The 19874-nt window shown below is 47.7% G+C and overlaps 1 protein-coding gene across 1 annotated transcript in view; it reads right to left on the bottom strand.

The window, feature by feature from the left end:
- LOC134196013 (uncharacterized) overlaps positions 1-19220 on the bottom strand; it is a 22024-nt gene extending 2804 nt beyond the window's left edge. Inside the window, 5 exon segments of the mRNA XM_062665095.1 lie at positions 20-390; positions 729-1008; positions 1064-12703; positions 12806-16230; positions 16345-19220. Coding sequence (XP_062521079.1) covers positions 20-390; positions 729-1008; positions 1064-12703; positions 12806-16230; positions 16345-19220 — 18592 coding nt within the window.
- Positions 19221-19874: the final 654 nt, after the last annotated feature.

Raw genomic sequence — 19874 nt, 5'->3', positions numbered from 1 at the left:
ATAAGTACACGTAACGCACCAAGTTCGCAGTTGTCTCCAATAAATCCGTACTGACACAGACACTTGGACCCATCACTGGATGACACACACGTTCCGCCATTCTGGCAATCGGAATGTGCCGAACAGACAACAGACACACAACTTTCCACATTCAAACCGTCAGTAGCATCACTGACTAAATCAACGTTTACTGATTCAATAACTAAGCCTCGAAGGCAGCCAACCAATCCAGTTTTGAGTACATCAAGTGGCGGATTAGAAACAGAAAGAGGAAGGCCTCCAACATAAACTTTTCCCATTACATTCAAAAGCGTGAAATCTTCTTGAGCCGATTGGCCAACACCCACCTGAACATCATCAATGTAGATTTCCCCAACAACACCAGTACGTCTAACCAAACAAATCCTATTAAAATGAGCATACAACACATAGGCATAGGACATTGGGCCCTTTGAGGGACCAGGGCCCCGTTGAGAATCGGGGTAATCTCGAGCAGACAGCCCTCCCCTTTTGACTTCCGTTGGCCGGAAATCAAAAGGGAGGGCTGGCTGCTTAAGACTAAAATCGGGGCCCCTTTGAGGAACTGGGGTCCAGACAGCCATTGCCCCAATAATTTTTCTGCATCACTGCATTACTCCCAATGCAATGCAGTATAATCATGTTGCACAAGATTGCAATGTTTGGCTCCAAACCCTACGCCTATGCAGTATAAATGTAAAATACTTTACCTCAACTTTACGTCTACCCAAGTGTTGGTGTTGACTGTTACGTTTGATGCGATGTCGACATCTTCGTTTCCTAGGTTGAAGCTATAGATTAGCTTGCCGTTGTCAATTCTAAGCGAAAGGAAGTCTCCTCGTCCGTCTAATTCTTGAGATGCAAAGAAAACAAGTCCATCCTTCGTTTCAACACGAAACGAGAGTGAGATATCGTTGCTGTCTGTATTGATGTTGGTCGACAATACAAGGTATGAGCGACCGCCGAATGATGGTACAACAGCTTCATCACCTGCAAAAAATAAATAAAAGACTATAGAAGAAGAAAAATCTGTACATATACGTACGTCTGTGGCAGAGAACTCCACTATAGAAGAGAGGACAGTCGCATACATCTTCAGAAGGGAGGGACGTACACTTGCTGCCGTTCAAACAGTTGTTTAAGCCACAGTTTGCTGCTGCAGGTGTTGTAGGTGCAGCAGTGGTCGCAGCCGATGTGGTAGCCTCTGTAGTAGCAGCTTTGGTTGTAACAGCCTTTGTGGTAACAACCTTTGTTGTAGAGGCTTCTGTGGTAGGAGCTTCTGTAGTAACAGCCTCTGTGGTAGCAGTTTCTGTAGTAGCAGCCTCAGTGGTAGCAGGCTTTGTGGTAGCAGCCTTTGTGGTAGCAGCTTCCGTGGTAACAACTTCTGTGGTAATAGCCACTGTGGTAGCAGCCTCGGTGGTAGCAGCTTTTGTGGTAGCAGCTTCTGTGGTAACAGCTTCTGTGGTAATAGCCACTGTGGTAGCAGCCTCGGTGGTAGCAGCCTTTGTGGTAGCAGCTTCTGTAGTAACAGCTTCTGTGGTAATAGCCTCAGTGGTAGCAGCCTCGGTGGTAGCAGCCTTTGTGGTAGCAGCTTCTGTAGTAACAGCTTCTGTGGTAATAGCCTCAGTGGTAGCAGCCTCGGTGGTAGCAGCCTTTGTGGTAGCAGCTTCTGTAGTAACAGCTTCTGTGGTAATAGCCTCAGTGGTAGCAGCCTCGGTGGTAGCAGCCTTTGTGGTAGCAGCTTCTGTGGCAGCAGCTTCTGTGGTAATAGCCTCTGTAGTAGCAGCTTCTGTGGTAACAGCTTCTGTGGTAACAGCCTCTGTAGTAGCAAGTTTTGTAGTAGCAGCTTCAGTTGTAACAGTTTCTGTGGTAACAGCTGATGTGGTGGTTGAAGTAACTGTTGGTGTGTGGCTCATAGAACCAACAGTGCTCGGCATTTCTGTCTCCAGCGAGTTCTCACACGAGAGTCCTGTATACAGTAAAGGACAACTACACTCGAACGTATCTCTAACTGCGACACACGTCCCTCCATTCCTACACGTATTGTTACCACAATTGTACGTCTCATACTCACACTGCACACCATTGAAGCCATCAGGACAATCACACATAAACCGTCCAGGAAGATCACTACAATTGCCTCTAACGCACGGACTACTAATGCACTCGTTCCGATCAATATTGCATTCAGCTCCATCGAACCCTTGAGGGCACTGACACATGAAGCTTCCGGGGATGTTAACACATGTCGATGAGTTGTGACAAGGTGTGTATAAACACTCATTAATGTCATTACCACAAAGCTCTCCCGTCCAACCATTAATACAGAAGCATTCAAACTCGTTAAGCTTGTCTAGACAGAAGGCATTATTTAGACACGGATCTGGATCGCATTCGTCTCGTTCTGTGGCACAGTCTAGACCAATATAACCTAAGGGGCACATACAGTAATAAGAGCCAACCATGTCGATGCACGTCGCTGTACGATTGCAAGGATTAGATGCACAATCATCGATATCCACCTCACAGTGAATGCCCGTGTATCCATTAGAACATTGACATTCATAGCCCCCGACGAGATCAAGACAAGTGGCATTATTCTGGCATGGGCTCGACGCACATTCAACTATCTGACTCTCACATCGTTCGCCGGTAAATCCTAGGAGACACTGACATGTGAAACCGTCCAGTTCATCAACACAAGTGGCGTCATGCAAACACGGAGATGACTGACACTCGTCTACATCTGTTTGACAAGTGACACCCGTGTAACCCTTTCGACATACACACGAGAACGAGGTGACATTGTCAATGCATGTGCCATCGTTATGGCAAGGATTAGAGTCACACTCGTTGATATCCGTTTCGCACATCATTCCCGTATATCCTCTCACACACTCGCAACTGTATGCATTCACATCGTCCACACAATTCCCTCCATGCAGACAAGGATTAGGCACACAATCGTCTACATTTGTCTCACAGTCGTCTCCAGTAAAGCCATCAACACAAGTGCATACATAATTGTTAACAAACTGGCTGCATGAAGCGCCATGTTGACACGGCGATGACAAACACTCATCAATATCAACATCACATAAGCGACCCGTGTATCCTCCCGCACACAAGCACATAAACTCGGTCTGACCATCTCGGCATGTCGCCTCATTCTGACACGTGTTGTTCACACAATAGTCAACGTCTGTTTCACAAAATGCTCCAGTAAATCCGTCAACACACTCGCACGTTTGACTCCCTTCATCACACGACCCGCCATTCAAACACACCTCGAACGGACACCGACTCTGATCCATCTCGCAACGTCGGCCCGTAAATCCAGGAGGACACACACAACTGTAGAATCCGACCGCATCTACGCAAGTCCCACCGTTCGAGCACGGACTTGACTGACACTCATCCAACTCTTGCGAACAGTTAGCACCCGTGTAACCCACAGCGCAGTAACACACGTAACTTATTCCCGAATCACCGGGATCTATTTCAATCTCATTGTCTGTGTTGTTTAACGCACATGTGGCGTTGTTTTCACACGGATTAAAGTCGACACACGGATATCGATTAATCTCACAAAACCGTCCGATAAAATGCACGGGACAAGGACAAAAGAATGAGTTTGTACGATCGATGCATTGCACACCATTTTGACAAGGACTTGACAAGCACTCATTGATATCAGTCTCGCAATCGAGGCCAGTGTAACCAGGCACACAAGAGCACGAATATCTGTCCACCTCGTCCGTGCAGGTGCCGTCATTTTGACAAGGATCTGACATACACTCGTCGATCTCACTCTCGCAGAAATCGCCGGTGAATCCATTCGTACAATCACAAGTATAACCGTCGATGCCATCGATGCATCTATTTCCATTCTGGCAAGGAAATGATGAACACTCATCGGTATCAATCTCACAACGTGTGCCAGTAAAGCCATCAATGCAACCGCAAACAAAACCGTTGATCTCATCGATACACGTCCCACCGTTCACACAGGGTTGCGAGAAACACTCATTAATATCAGTCTCACAGACATCACCCGTATATCCGGGTATACACATGCACCCGTATTCGTTGACGCCGTCGTAGCAAACTCCGCCAATTTGACAAGGCTGTGAGGCACACTCATCCACGTCTGTCTCACACTGAGATCCCGTGAACCCCGGCAAACAGTCGCATTCGTACGCCGCACGAAGATCACGACACGTGGCATTATTGTAGCACGGAGAAGACACACATTCATTGATATCAACGTCACATACAGCTCCAGTAAACCCGTCACTACAATTGCATAGATAACTCCCCACTTGGTCTTCACACATCCCGTTGTTGCATGGATTAGACAAGCACTCGTCAAAGTCGGTCTCACACAGAGTTCCGAAATATCCTTGGACACAGTAGCATCTAAAGTTGCCATCATTGGTCCCTGTACAGATCGCGTTGTTGTGACACGGCTGAGAAATGCAGCTCTCCGTTGTCTCACAATTAGGTCCGACGTAATACCGAGGGCACGTACAGTTATATCGACCCACAAAGTCTTCACACATTCCGCCATTTTGACAAGGACTGGATGCACACTCGTCGATTTCTTCCTCGCATGTGGCACCCGTGTATCCCAATGAGCAGTTGCATTGATAGCCATCTATCATGTCAACACACGTGGCCTGCGAAAAGCACGGACTGCTTGCACATTCATTGATATTAACCTCACAGTGAGCACCCAATGTGCCGTTCGGACAGTCGCAGCTGTAACTGTTGAGACCGTCTACACACGTTCCGTTGTGCAAACAAGGTGAGGAAGAGCATTCGTCGACGTTGGTTTCACAACGTTCACCTGTCGTGCCTCTCACACAGACGCAATAATACTGACTGAACGCGTCAACACAAGTAGCACCGTTGACACACGGAAACGACTCACACAGATCCAAATCCGTCTCACAGTGAACTCCAGACGCTCCTTGCGGGCAAACACAATCATAACCATTATGGGCATCGATGCACGTCGCATTGTGTTGACAGGGTGATGATGCACACTCGTTGATATCAATCTCACAATTGTTTCCCGTCGTCCCGGCAACACATCCGCAGCTGTAGCCATTGATGAGATCCCAGCACGTGCCGTTATTCCGACAAGGCATAGAGGCACACTCGTTGATATCAATCTCGCACAGCACACCTGTAGTGCCATTCAAGCAGTGGCAGTAGTATCCATCTACGTCATCAACACACATTGCGTCATGTTGGCAAGGTGATGACTCACATTCATCGATTTCGCTCTCGCAGTCTACTCCAGTCGTTCCGTTTGGGCAGACGCACGTGTAGCCATTGAGCTCATCAACACACGAGCTGCCTTGATGACAAGGTGAAGACAAACATTCATTGATATCAACCTCACAAGAAATTCCAGTCGTTCCTGCCACACAGTCGCAGCTGTAACCGTTAAGCATGTCGACGCATGTCGCCTGCTGCTGACAGGGTGTTGACTCACACTCATTGATATCAACCTCACAGTTCCTGCCTGTGGTGCCGTTAATGCACACACATTGATAGCCATTTCTTCCCTCCACACACACCCCGTTGTGTTGACACGGTGAGGACACACACTCGAGAATGTCAACACCGCAGCGGACTCCAGTAGTTCCCTCAGGGCAAACGCAGTCGTAGCCGTTTACATCATCCAAACATGTTCCGTTTGATAAGCACGGGTTTGACCCACACTCATTGATATCAGTCTCGCATTGTGTGCCCGTGTATCCAGGCATGCAGTCGCAATTGAAACGATCCAAATGTTGGGTGCATATTCCGGCATTCTGGCAAGGCTGTGATGCACACTCATCGATGTCCGTTTGACACTGATTTCCCGTGTGACCCGGTGGACAAACACATTGGAAGCCGCCACGATTGTTGCTGCATGTGGCATTGTTCTCGCACGGATTTGACATGCATTCGTCGATATCCGTCTCGCAAAACTGACCAGAGAAGCCCGGGAAACATTCACAGTTATATGATCCAAAAACGTTACTGCAATTGCCACTATTGTTGCACGGCATGTCCTGCAAACACTCATCAACGTCTAGCTCACAATGGGTTCCCATCAGTCCTGAACAAAAGCACTCATAACTGTCTAGACCCTCTATGCAAATTCCACCGTTCAGGCATGGACTCGAGCTACACTCGACGACATCACTCTCACAATCAGAACCGGTTAGTCCATCTGAACAGATGCAGGAGTAACCGTTTGCATACGCTTGCACGCATGTGCCGTTATTGACACATGGAGACGACTCGCACTCGTCAATATCACTCTCGCAGAGACGCCCAGTGAATCCTCCAGCACAGAAGCAAACAAATGAGTTGATGGCGTCGATGCATGACGCATTGTTGAGGCATGAATCGACTCGGCAGTCGTCGACGTTTGTCTCACATGCTGTGCCCGTAAACCCGAGCATGCAGTCACACTGGTAACCGTTTACTTGATCCACACAGCTTGCATTGTTCATGCACGGTCTTGACTCGCATTCATCGACGTTTGTCTCACAATGCACACCCGTGAAACCGTCTGCACAATCGCAGGCGTAGCCATTCACATCGTCCCAGCATGTGCCACCATTGTGGCACGGATTCGACGAGCATTCGTCACGATTTGTCTGACAGTTCTTGCCGTTCCAGCCGTCAACGCAGCGGCAGTAGTAGTCGCCGACTTGATTCTCACACGTCGCATTGTTCTGGCAAGGACTCGACAAGCATTCATTAATGTCTACACTGCAGAAGCTGCCAGTAAAGCCGGGTGAGCAACTGCATGTAAATCCGTTCACTTGGTCTGTGCAGGTGCCGTTCACACAGGGAGATGAGGCACACTCGTTGACATCAATCCTGCAATCTGCTCCTTCAAATCCGTTAGGACAGTGGCACGTGTAGCCATCAAGTATGTCCACACATGATCCGTTATTGAGACAGGGATTCGACTGGCATTCGTCTGTCTCTTGATTGCAGGTGGATCCTTCGTATGCAGAGACACACTGACACATGAAGCCGTTCTTTCCCTCAAGACACGTGCCGTTGTTTAGGCACGGATGAGACATACACTCGATGATCTCTGTCTCGCACTCTGTTCCTGTATATCCTCCAGCACACTGACAAGTGTACATCGCAACTGCATCCCGACATTGTCCTCTATTTAAACACGGATCGCTCAAACACTCATTGATGTCTATCTCACACACTTTGCCATCAAATCCATTAGGACAAAAGCATTCAAACCAATTCAGACGATCACGACATATGCCACCATTCATGCAGGGAGATGAGAGACACTCGTTGATCTCCACTTCGCACTCACTGCCTGTTATTCCTGGAGGGCACATGCACGTGTATGACCCAACAAGATCCACACACGTTCCATCATTGCATCTCTCCTGTTCCTCGCACTCGTCAATCTCCGAGCTGCAATCGTCGCCTGTAAAACCCACAGCACAGTCGCACGTGTATGACAAAAAGGCATCGAGACACGTGGCATTATTCAAACACGGATTGCTCTCACACTCGTTTACTTCGCTCTCGCAGTCTCTTCCAAAGTATCCATTGGTGCATGAGCATGTGTAGTTTGCTATCATGTCATGACAAGTGCCCTCGTTCCTGCACGGATCCGGCACACATTCGTCCACTTCAATCTCACAGCTTTTTCCTTCATACCCGGCGTTGCACCTACAGAAGAAATCATTGACTCTGTTCTCGCACGAGCCGTGAACGCAAGGGCTCGATAGACATTCCATAACTTCAATACCACAAGTTAATCCCGTATAGCCAGGCTCACAGAAACAACGATAACTGTTAAACATTGCCACACAAATGCCAGTAACACAAGGACTGGACATGCAAAAGTTGATTTCAGCCTCACATCGGCTGCCTGTGTATCCAGGCAGGCAGTCACACTGATGATAGAAGTCAACGTTTCGACATGTTGCATGATTGAAGCAAGGCTGCACCATGCAGGAATCGACTAGCGACTCACAATGAAGTCCAGTGTAGACACTTGGGCACAAACAAGTGTATCCATTGATCCGTTCGATGCACGTGCCGTCATTGAAACACGGATTTGATTGACACTCGACGATTTCCTGGTCACAATGCAAGCCACTTATTCCTGCATTACACATGCACGTGTAACCTGCAATCATGTCGACACACGAGCCGTTCAGACACGGCGAAGAGAGACACTCGTCGAGTTCCGAGTCGCACACACTTCCGGTGTAACCTTCGGCACAATCACATCTAAACGAATCGACTTGATCGACACACGTGGCTCCGTTCTCGCACATATTGGCTTCACAGTCGTCGATGTCTGTCGCACAGTGAGTATCAGTATATCCATCAGCACACACACATACATACCCTTCAATCTCATCCCTGCATGTCGCTCCATTCCGACAAGGAGATGAACCGCACTCATTGATATTCACCTCACAGTGTAATCCAGTATATCCAGGAGGACATATGCATTCGTATGCATTCAGTACATCCCAGCAAGTCGCATTATTCAAGCAAGGATTCGACATACACTCGTTCGTCTCTACTGAGCATGTCTGTCCGAACCATCCATCAGCACAGTTGCATCTGAATGAGTTCACCATGTCATTGCACGTCCCACTGTTGTTACACGGACTCGAGCTGCACTCATTGATGTTTGTCTCGCATAGAAGACCCGTGTAGCCATCACTGCATGAACAGTCAAACCCATTAACTCGATCACTGCACACTCCATTGATGCATGGAGACAAAGCACACTCGTCAATGTCAGTCTCACAATGAACATCAGTAAAACCATCACCACAAACACACAGGTAGCCATTTATCATATCAAAACAGGTACCGTCGTTCAGACAAGGCGTCGACAGACACTCTAGTATTTCAGTCTCACAGGAGACACCTGTGAATCCAGACAAGCACGAACACTTGAAGCCAAACGGCGTGTCTGTACAGGTCCCGTTGTTTTGACACGGTTGTGATAGGCACTGGTTCACATCCGTCCCACACAATATTCCTGTGAATCCAGGAGGACAACGGCACGTGTATTCGTTGACGCCGTCAATGCAAGTCCCTCCATTTCTGCAAGGATTCGAGTTGCACTCGGCAACATTGACATCACAATGATCATTTGTCCAACCAGGTCGACAGAAACATTCATAACGATTTAGGTTGGGTCTACATATTCCTTCATTCTGACAAGGTTGAGACATACAGAAGTCAATCTGCATATCACAACGTTTACCAGTAAATCCAAGCAGACAAGTGCAATTGTAGTCAAAATCAACGTTCGTGCACATCAAGGCATTAACACAAGGATCAAGAAACAAGCACGGATCAATGATCGATTGACAGTTATCCCCGGTGTGGCTACTTGTGCATTGACATGTGAAGCCATTCACACGGTCAACGCACGATCCATCATTCAAACAAGGAGACGATGCACACTCATTGATATCAACCCCACAGTGCATGCCTGCATATCCGGAAGGGCAACGACATTCGTATCCATTCACCAGATCAATACACGTTCCTCTCACACAAGGACTTGACATGCACTCGTCCAGTTCAGAATCACACGAATCGCCAGTGAAACCGGCCGAACAATTGCAATAGAACGAATCAACGCCATCGACGCAACTACCATTCTGACATGCATCTGGCAGGCAGTCGTCAATGTTGGTCTCACAGACTGTGCCAGTGAAGCCCAACTGACAACTGCAACGAACTGCATCAACTAAATCATAGCATGTCCCACCATTTCTGCATGGAAAGCTCAAACACTCGTTGATATTTATCTCGCAGTGGTTGCCAGTGAATCCTGGTAGACACGTGCATGTGTAGCCATCGTGGATGTCCCAGCATGTCGCTCCGTTTTGGCATGGATTTGACACGCATTCGTTTGTACTAGCAGAGCACGTCTTGCCAAACCACCCGGACGTACAGTTGCAATAGAAATCGTTGATTTGATCAACACATGTGGCGCTGTTGTTGCATGGACTAGAAAGACACTCATTGATTTCTACGTCACACAAGTTGCCTGTGTAACCATCGAAACAATCGCAAGTAAAACTGGCAACGCCGTCGATACATTGACCATTCGAACACGATCGTGAGGTGCAATTATCGATGTCTGTTTCACACTGTGCTCCTGTGTATCCCTGAGGACAATGACAAACGTAGTGACCAATCATGTCATAACAACTTCCGCGGTTGAAACAAGGTTCAGACACACATTCGTCGATGTCTAGCTCACACGTTGCTCCTGTGTATCCAGACAAGCAGCTGCAATTGTAGCTGGCAACTTGGTCAAAGCAACTGCCATTGTTCTGGCAAGGATTTGATACGCACTCATCAATGTTCACATCACACGTTATACCTGACAATCCAACGGGACACAAACAATAAAACCTATTGATCAGGTCTTCACACGTTGCACCATTACTACATGGATTAGATAAACACTCGTTTACATCATGCTGACAAATATCACCAGAAAAGCCGCCTGTGCAGAGGCATTCGTAGCCATTCAACATACGCTGGCAGCTTCCATTCACACAAGGATTAGACTCACAGAAGTTAATCTCATCACTACAGAGTCTTCCAGTGTATCCAGCTGCACACAAACAACTAAACTCGTAGTCTTGCACTGTGCATGTAGCACCATTGTCACATGGCTGGAGATACTCACAAGGATCAATAAGAGACTCACAGTGCAGACCAGTGAAATTGGCCAAGCATGAACACGAGTATCCAGCCTTAAGGTCGAAACAAGTTCCATTATTCAGGCATGGGTTAGACAAGCACTCGTTTATCTCAACGTCACATTGTTGTCCAGTCATTCCAGCTGGACAAACACACATGTACTCCGCGACTAAGTCCTCGCATGTGCCATTGTTGCATGGGGAAGATGAACACTCATCAATCTCAGAATCACAGTCATTGCCTGTGAAACCGTCAGCACAGATGCAAGTGTAAGAGTCGATGCCATCGACACACGTTGCATTGTTTTCACAAAGCCTGTAGAGATCACACTCATCGATGTTTGTTTCACATGTCAGTCCGGTGTATCCCGCTAAACAAGAACACTGAAATGTGTCCACGCCGTCAGTACACGTGCCACGATGAGAACAAGGAAACATCTCACAATCATCGATGTCGGTCTCACACAGAGTGCCTGTAAATCCCGGTTGACACACACACACATACGCATTTGTAATGTCATCGCAAGTTCCATTATTCAGGCAAGGATTTGAGGCACACTCGTTGGTCTCCACCATGCAGTTCTTGCCATAGAAGCCAAGTGTACAGTTACAGAAATAATCGTTGACTCTATCATGACAAGTCGCATTATTCTGACAAGGACTGGAGTCGCATTCATTCAGATCGACTTCACACACGTTTCCTGTAAATCCAGATATGCAAGCACAGCTGAAGCTACCCACATTATCTGTACAAACACCACCGTTCATGCACGGCTGAGAATCGCATTCATTGATATCTACTTCACAATCGATTCCCGTGTAGCCAACACTGCAGTTACACATATAACTGTTAAACAGATCGTCACACACTCCTCCATTCTGGCAAGGATTCGAAGCACACTCGTTTGTCAGAATTTCACAGTTTGTGCCCGTCGAGCCCTGAGAACAGTTACATGTGTAGCCACCAAATTGGTTACTACACGTTCCTCCATGTTGGCAAGGATTCAGTCCGGCCACACATTCGTCAATGTCAAGCTCACAACGGGCACCAGTTGTGAATTCATTACAACTGCATGCATACATGTTCACCTCATCTACACACGTGCCACCATTCTGGCATGGGTCAGACAGACATTCTCGTACGTTGAGAGTACAGTTACTTCCACTATATCCGGGAATACAGAAGCACATGTAATCATTAAATTTACGAAAGCAAGTGCCATGGATGCATGGGTCCGGCTCACAAAGATTAATCAGTTCATTGCATTGTCTCCCTGTAAATCCAAGTCCACAGTTGCACACATAGTCATACCCAACGACTGCACAAGTCGATCCATTCAGACATGGCTGCAAGATTCCACACGGATCAATAATCGACTCGCACTGATTGCCCGTATAATCAGAATGACACACACACAAGTATCCGTCCAACATGTCAACACACGTCGCTCCATTCAAACACGGATTCGAGTCGCACTCTAAAATCTCTACGTCGCAATCCCGTCCTGTGACGCCATTGATGCAGTTACAATTGTATCCGGCGATAGCATCCACGCACGTCCCGTTGACACATGGAGACGACAGACACTCGTCTACCTCAGAATCACAATCACTACCCGTATAACCATCGGCACAAATGCACGTGTATGAGTCGACGCCATCAACACACGTTGCACCATTGCTGCATGCCTGATATAGTGCACACTCGTTTACATTTGTGTTGCATTGCTCGCCAGTGAAACCTCGACGACAAGAACAAGAAAACGCGTTTGTGCCATCGATGCATGTCCCATCGTTAGCGCAGGGCATTGATGCACATTCGTCGATATTTGTCTCACAATGACGACCTCGAAATCCAGGACGACATACACATAAGTAAGCGTTTGTGATGTCCTCACATGTTGCGTTATTACGGCAAGGATTTGACTGGCATTCGTTTGTTTCTGATGTGCAATTTGCACCATAGAATCCGGACGTACAATTACATCTGTAGCTGTCGATGCCGTCTTCGCACGTTCCATTATTATGACACGGATTGGAATTACATTCATTGATATTAATATCACAAAGAGTGCCTGTAAAGCCAGCGTTGCATACACAAGTGAAGTTGTTGACTTCGTCTTGGCACACTCCGTTTGCACATGGCTGAGTGGCGCATTCGTCGATATCCGTTTCACACCACGTTCCTGTATACCCACTGCCACACGCACACACATAACCATTAAAGACATCCCCACACGTACCTCCATTTTGACATGGATTCGAGAGACATTCGTTGATCAGAATCTCACAGTTCGATCCGGTCGAGCCCGACAAACACGCGCACGTATAACCAGACAGTCGGTTGTCACACGTTCCTCCATTGTGGCACGGATTCGACTCACACTCATTCAAATCAGTTTCACAATTGGATCCTGATGTACCATTAGGACAGCGGCAACTGTACTCATTAACATGATCCACACATGTGCCTCTATTCTGACAAGGATGTGACAGACACTCTGGAACATTAAGATTACAATCAGTGCCCGAATAGCCTGGAGTACAGAAACATTCGTATCCATTGAGTTCATGCTCACACCTGCCATTCACACATGGATTAGATGAGCAAAAGTCAATCAGATCACTACACTGATTTCCTGTGAATCCAGGCACACAGCTGCATAGAAAGTCATAATCCTGCACACTGCATGTTGACCCGTTCCTGCACGGCTGGTAGAGAGCACACGGATCAACCACAGACTCACAGTGTGCTCCAGTGTAATCAGAATGACACACACACACATACCCGTTCTTTTGATCAACGCATGTTGCTGCATTCAAACACGGATTCGACATGCATTCTCTAACTTCTACATCACAATTTTGTCCTGTGATTCCAGGAACGCAGCGACAAACGTAGCCGTTCACTACGTCTTCGCATGTTCCATTGTGACATGGAGACGACATGCACTCGTCGATCTCCGAGTCACAGTCACTGCTTGTAAATCCACCCAAACAATGACAACTGTAAGAGTTGATACCGTCAACACACGTTGCGTTGTTCTGACATGAACCAAACAAATCACATTCGTCGATGTCGGTTTCACACATCAAGCCAGTGAAGCCGGATCGGCACATGCACATAAAGTTGTTCGTCTGATCGACACATGTGGCATTGTTTCGGCACGGTGTTGACTCGCATTCGTCTATGTCAACATCACAATGTGTACCAGTAAACCCGTCAACACATCTGCATGTATACCCGTTAAATACGTCTTCACACGTGGCCCCGTTTGTACACGGCGACGACGCACACTCATTCGTGTCCAACGAGCAATTCTTGCCATACCAACCGGATGCGCACTCACACCTAAAGTCTGCGACCAAATCACTGCAGCTACCTCCGTTAGCACATGGATTCGGAGAGCAGTCATTAATATCAGCATCACATAGATTTCCGGTGAAGCCAGTAGAGCAAGTGCAAGAGAATCCGTTCACGAGATCGTCGCACGTTCCATTGACACACGGCCGAGAGCCGCAGTCGTCAATGTTAACCTCACAATGAACTCCAGTGTATCCATCACTACAATGGCAGATGTATCCGCCCAGTAGGTCTACACACGTCCCGTAGTTGCACGGGTTCGACGCACACTCGTCGATATTCGTCTCACAGTGTGTACCAGTAAAGTGACTCGAGCATGTACAGATGTATCCGAATGGAGTATCAGCAGAACATTGCCCTCCGTTGAGACACGGTTGAGACATACACTCATTAATATCAACATCACAAGCTACTCCAGTCCGACCTTGCGGGCACTCACAACGGTACATATTAATGTCATCAACACAGCTACCTCCATTCTGGCATGGAGTAGAAAGACATTCCTGAACATTAATACTGCACGTTGCACCAGAGAAACCGGGAGTGCAAAAGCAACCATCATTAATACACCTGCCCTCTACACACGGACTTGACATACAGAAGTCAATCTCTGTCTCACACTTTCGACCTGTAAAACCGTCCTGACACTCACACAAGTAGTTGTAGCTTGATGTCCGAGTGCACATTCCGTTCACACACGGACTCGGCATACACGGATCAAACACGCTCTCACACCGCAATCCCGTGTATCCCGGCAAACAGCTGCACGTGTAACTGTCAACACCGTCGACGCAAGTTCCGTTGTTCGTGCACAATGCCGGACGGCAGTCGTCGATGTTGTCTTGACATTCAGATCCATGAAAACCAGCAAAACAAATACAAATGTAGTGACTCCCAGTAGGTTCACAGATGCCGTTCATGCATGGGTTAGGCGTACAGGCATCCAACATCGTTTCACATGTTGAGCCAGTATGAGACAACGGACAGTCGCACTGAAATCCTGCCACCTGGTTGACGCACGTTCCATTGTTATGACACGGATATGACACACACTCGTCTATATCTGTCTCACAGAGAAGCCCGGTGAATCCTTCTCTGCACACGCACATGAACCCCGACCCTCCCATTTCGTCCACACACGTTGCGTTGTTCTCACACTGTTCGGCATCGCAAGCGTCTACGTCTTCACCACACGTTCTTCCCGTCCATCCCACAGCACACATGCACGTGTATCCCTCAATTTCATCACTACACGATCCGCCATTCAAACAAGGGTTAGACTCACACTCATTGATATTAACATCACAAAGTATTCCTTCGAAACCGGGTCGGCATTGACACTCAAATCGGCCGACACGGTCAACACAAGTCGCGTTGTTTTGGCACGGATTCGATGCACACTCGATCACCGGTTGATTGCATGAATCGCCGGCGAATCCGGTCAAACATTGGCACGTAAATGAGTTGATCTGATCAACGCATGTTCCGTTGTTGTGGCACGGATTCGATGAGCATTCGTCCACGTCGGTTTCACACACGGTACCAATGAAACCGGAGACGCAGAGACAAATGAAGCCGTCCACACCATCACGGCAGGTCGCACCATTCAGGCACTGGTTGTTCCCGCACTCGTCAATGTCCGTCTGGCACGAGTCACCGGTGAATCCAGCAAGACAGTCGCACGAGTAGCCTGCCACTCGGTCAACACACGTACCATTGACGCATGGAGATGACATGCAGTCATTAATATCAACCTCACATTGAGAACCCGTGTATCCTTCCACGCACGTGCACCGGTACGCGTTTCTCTCGTCTTCACAGCTTCCGCCATTCCGACACAGCAACGACGCACACTCGTCGATTTCCGATTCGCAAAATCGTCCTGTCGTACCCGAATGACACTGACACTCAAATGTGTTGACACGATCCACACACGTTGCATTGTTTCTACACGGTTGTGCAGTACACTCGTTGATTTCAACTTCACACAGCGTTCCCGTATATCCAGCTGCACATGCACAAACGTATTCATTCACTCTGTCTCTGCATGTTCCATTGTTTTGACACGGACTGGAGGCGCATTCGTCGATATTCGATTCGCAGTGTCTGCTGGTAAAACCGGGTGCACAGCTACACGAGTAGTTACCCACACGGTCTTCACAAGTAGCGCCATTCAAGCATGGATCAAGCGAGCAGTCATTGATATCAGTCTGGCAATACAAACCAGTAAATCCAGCACGACAATCACAGACGTATTGACCAACTAAGTCTCTGCAGTCTCCTTCGTTCTGGCAAGGATTTGACGTGCACTCGTCGATGTCCTGCTCACAATGACTCCCGTTGTATCCGTCGAGACAATCGCATACGTATGCGTCGATGTCGTCCACGCATGTTCCATCGTTTTGACAAGGAGATGACAGACATTCGTCGACTTCACTGTCACAGATAGATCCGGTGTACCCACGTGTACATTCACAAACAAAGTCGTTCACACCGTCCGTACAGGTCGCGTTGTTCATACACGGACGAGCGTCACACTCGTCCACGTTAGTCTCACAGTGTGTGCCCGTGTAGCCAGGTATGCAACCGCAGTCGTATCTGTTTACGAGTTCGATACACGATCCTCCGTTCTGACATGGTTGAGATGCACATTCCTTGACGTCCTGGTCACACAGCGTGCCAACAAATCCGGCACTGCAGTTGCACATAAAGGAGTTAATCGAGTCGTGACACGTGCCATTTCTACACGGTTGTGACATACACTCGTCGATCTCGCTGTCGCAGTCGTCGCCTGTAAATCCGTCTTGACACTGACACGTATACTGATTGACACTGTCGCGGCATGTGGCATGATTTTGACATGGATTGCTTGCGCATTCGTCAATTTCTGTCTCACATTCGGAACCTGTGTACCCGTGTGCGCATGCACACGCATAGCCACCGACTTGTTCGTGGCATGTTGCGTTGTTCTGGCATGGAAAGGATGCACATTCGATGAGTTCCATATCACAATTTTGTCCGGTAAATCCATGAACGCACTGACAGTAATACGAGCCGACTCGGTCTACACACGATCCATTTCTACACGGATTTGAATTGCACTCGTTGATATCTACATTGCAAGTCAATCCGGTGTATCCGGTGACACAATTACACGTGTAGTGATCGATTTCGTCGCTACACATTCCTCCATTATGGCAAGGAAATGAGAGGCATTCATTGATATCAATTTCACAATTGTTTCCATTGAATCCGTTGTGACATTCGCATGTGTACCCGAGAACAGAGTCGATGCATGTTGCGTCGTTCAGACAAGGAGCAGACAGACAGACATCGATGTCGGTCTCACATCGTTCTCCTGAATGTTCGGGCAGACAGCTACAATTGTATGCATTGATGGAATCCTGACATGAGCCGTTGTGCAAGCATGGCATTGAGATACACTCATCGATCTCTACGCCACAATCACCACCAGTGAATCCTCCAAAACAAGAACACGTGTAACCATCTTCCATGTCTAGGCATTGCCCGTTCATGCATGGAGATGACTGACACTCATCAATGTCTGTCTCGCATCGACTACCTGAGAAACCAGCCTTACATGCACACCTGAATTCATCACGTAGGTTGGTACACGTTCCACCATTTTGGCAAGGATTTGATTGGCATTCGTCTAAATCAGCTGAACAGTTTCGTCCCGTGTATCCACTAGTGCAGCTGCATACGTAGTCGAAGGGGCGATCAATACAAGTGCCTCCATTCTGACATGGCTGATTCAGGCAGTCATCAAAATGGCGTTCGCATAGATCGCCAACAAATGGAAAAGCACACCTACAGAAGAAACCGTTGAACAGGTCTGTACAGGTGCCACCGTTCAGGCAAGGTTTCGATTGACACTCATCGAAGTCTTGATCACAGTTTTTCCCGTTGTATCCATCCAAACACTTACATTCATAGTCGGCAATGGCATCAACACACATTCCTCCATTCTGACACGGTGCCGATGCGCACTCATCAATTTCAAATTCACAGAAATCTCCTCGATACCCGGGATCACAACTACATGTAAATGTGCAGTTTCCATCAATGCATGTTCCATTCTGGCATAGACTGTTTCCATAGCATTCATTGATTTCCTCACAATATTGTCCAGTGTAGCCACCAGGACACGCACACTGATAAGCCGAGATCATGCTGTTCAATACACACGAGCTACGATTCGAGCACATGATCCCATTGCTGTTTTCACATTCATTGTTTTCCAGTGTGACAGCAATTCGTGCCCCTGATATGCACCTGACCACATCAACGCTACTAAAATAGTTCACACCCTGCTGTAGATATGGCGTCACGTCAAATGGCGTCCCGTCAGTCAAATTGAAGTTTGTATTTCCATTTACGTTACACACATTGAAATCAGAGAGAGACGAAACTCGTGTAATCATCAGATTGGTAGTGGAAGTAATAAAAGCATCGTTTGCATCGTAGATAAACAAGAGCTGTTGGTTGTTTCGAACAGTCACAGGAACTTGCATGGCACTGTTACAAATTGAAGACCTACAGAGACGAGTAAATCCCCATGTGGACGTGTGTGTCGAAGGCACATCATTCCAGCACTTTGCTCCCTTCAAACATGTCGTGTTTGCCGCCACTTCAGGATTGTCACACGTGGGAGTGGTCTGGCGAGCGAAGGGGGCAGACGGGATCTTCACCCAGTAAGTAGCTCTCTGGTAGACGATTGTACAGAGAGCAACAAGGCTAGAATCAATAGTCATTGGAGAAAGCCACGTCGCTGAGAAATTCTGCACGGCTACTGAATTAATATGCGTAACAGCCTGGTTGTTGCACGACGCTTGAGCTTTCGTGGAATCAAACGATGTGAAAGTGCCAATAGGTGTGACGTCATTTTCATTACCGGAATTTCTTACTTGACACATGAAACCCTTGAATGTATCATACATTGCTGAATGAGACGTTATAGTTATTTCGTAACTCCGACCAGGTTGATATCCGACATACGGAACGTTTGTTGTGACGCTGTAGGGCGGATCAGACGTCTGAGGTTGTGCACCGTGGCGGGTTGCATCCGGAGCCATGCTTACGCACGCTGAAAGTGGAGGCCCGGTGCTGAACGGTGCTGCCGTCGATATGAGGCAAGCAATAAGCAATGCAGAGAAGATAGACACGCAAAGTGATTCCATGCTTGCAGCACTGGCTCCGCCCACTGAATTTTTTTGCTCCTGGAAGCTGAGCTGCTCGCTCTGTCGTGAAGCAAACGTTTCTCCTCGGAATGGTCGATGGAGCAGCTCTTCTGTTGAGCTCCCAACTATCACGAGGCAGACAGTTATAACAAAGTAGGCGTGGTTTTGGTATGTGCAGCACGTCAGCCCACGCCTAGCCTCGTGCCCAGGACCTCATGCGCGCCCAGAGCTGCAGAAAGGCACTGGTTCAAAAGGTGTACACCGGTTCAAAGCTCAAAGGGCATTGTTGGGCAATTTGCAGTAGCGCATGAAGGTGTTTATGAGCAGGGGGCTGCGCTGTGGAAGCCATGAATGAACAGAACATGATTCAAAATGTCTTACCTTTTTTACTTTGTCTGGAGTGCTCAAGGTATGTAAAGATGTTATTTAGCTTTACCTATTAATGATAGACCAACATGGATTGCCTGCTTAGCTAAAGGTGTGTTGTACTGTACGTTAGAAGGTTGGTCTGAACTACAGGTAAAGCTGGATATGAGAACACTAGGTATT

Source organism: Corticium candelabrum, chromosome 20 (assembly GCF_963422355.1).
Source record: "Corticium candelabrum chromosome 20, ooCorCand1.1, whole genome shotgun sequence".
In the NCBI taxonomy this organism is placed as follows: Eukaryota; Metazoa; Porifera; class Homoscleromorpha; order Homosclerophorida; family Plakinidae; genus Corticium; species Corticium candelabrum.
This window is presented reverse-complemented; position numbering and strand designations above follow the sequence as displayed.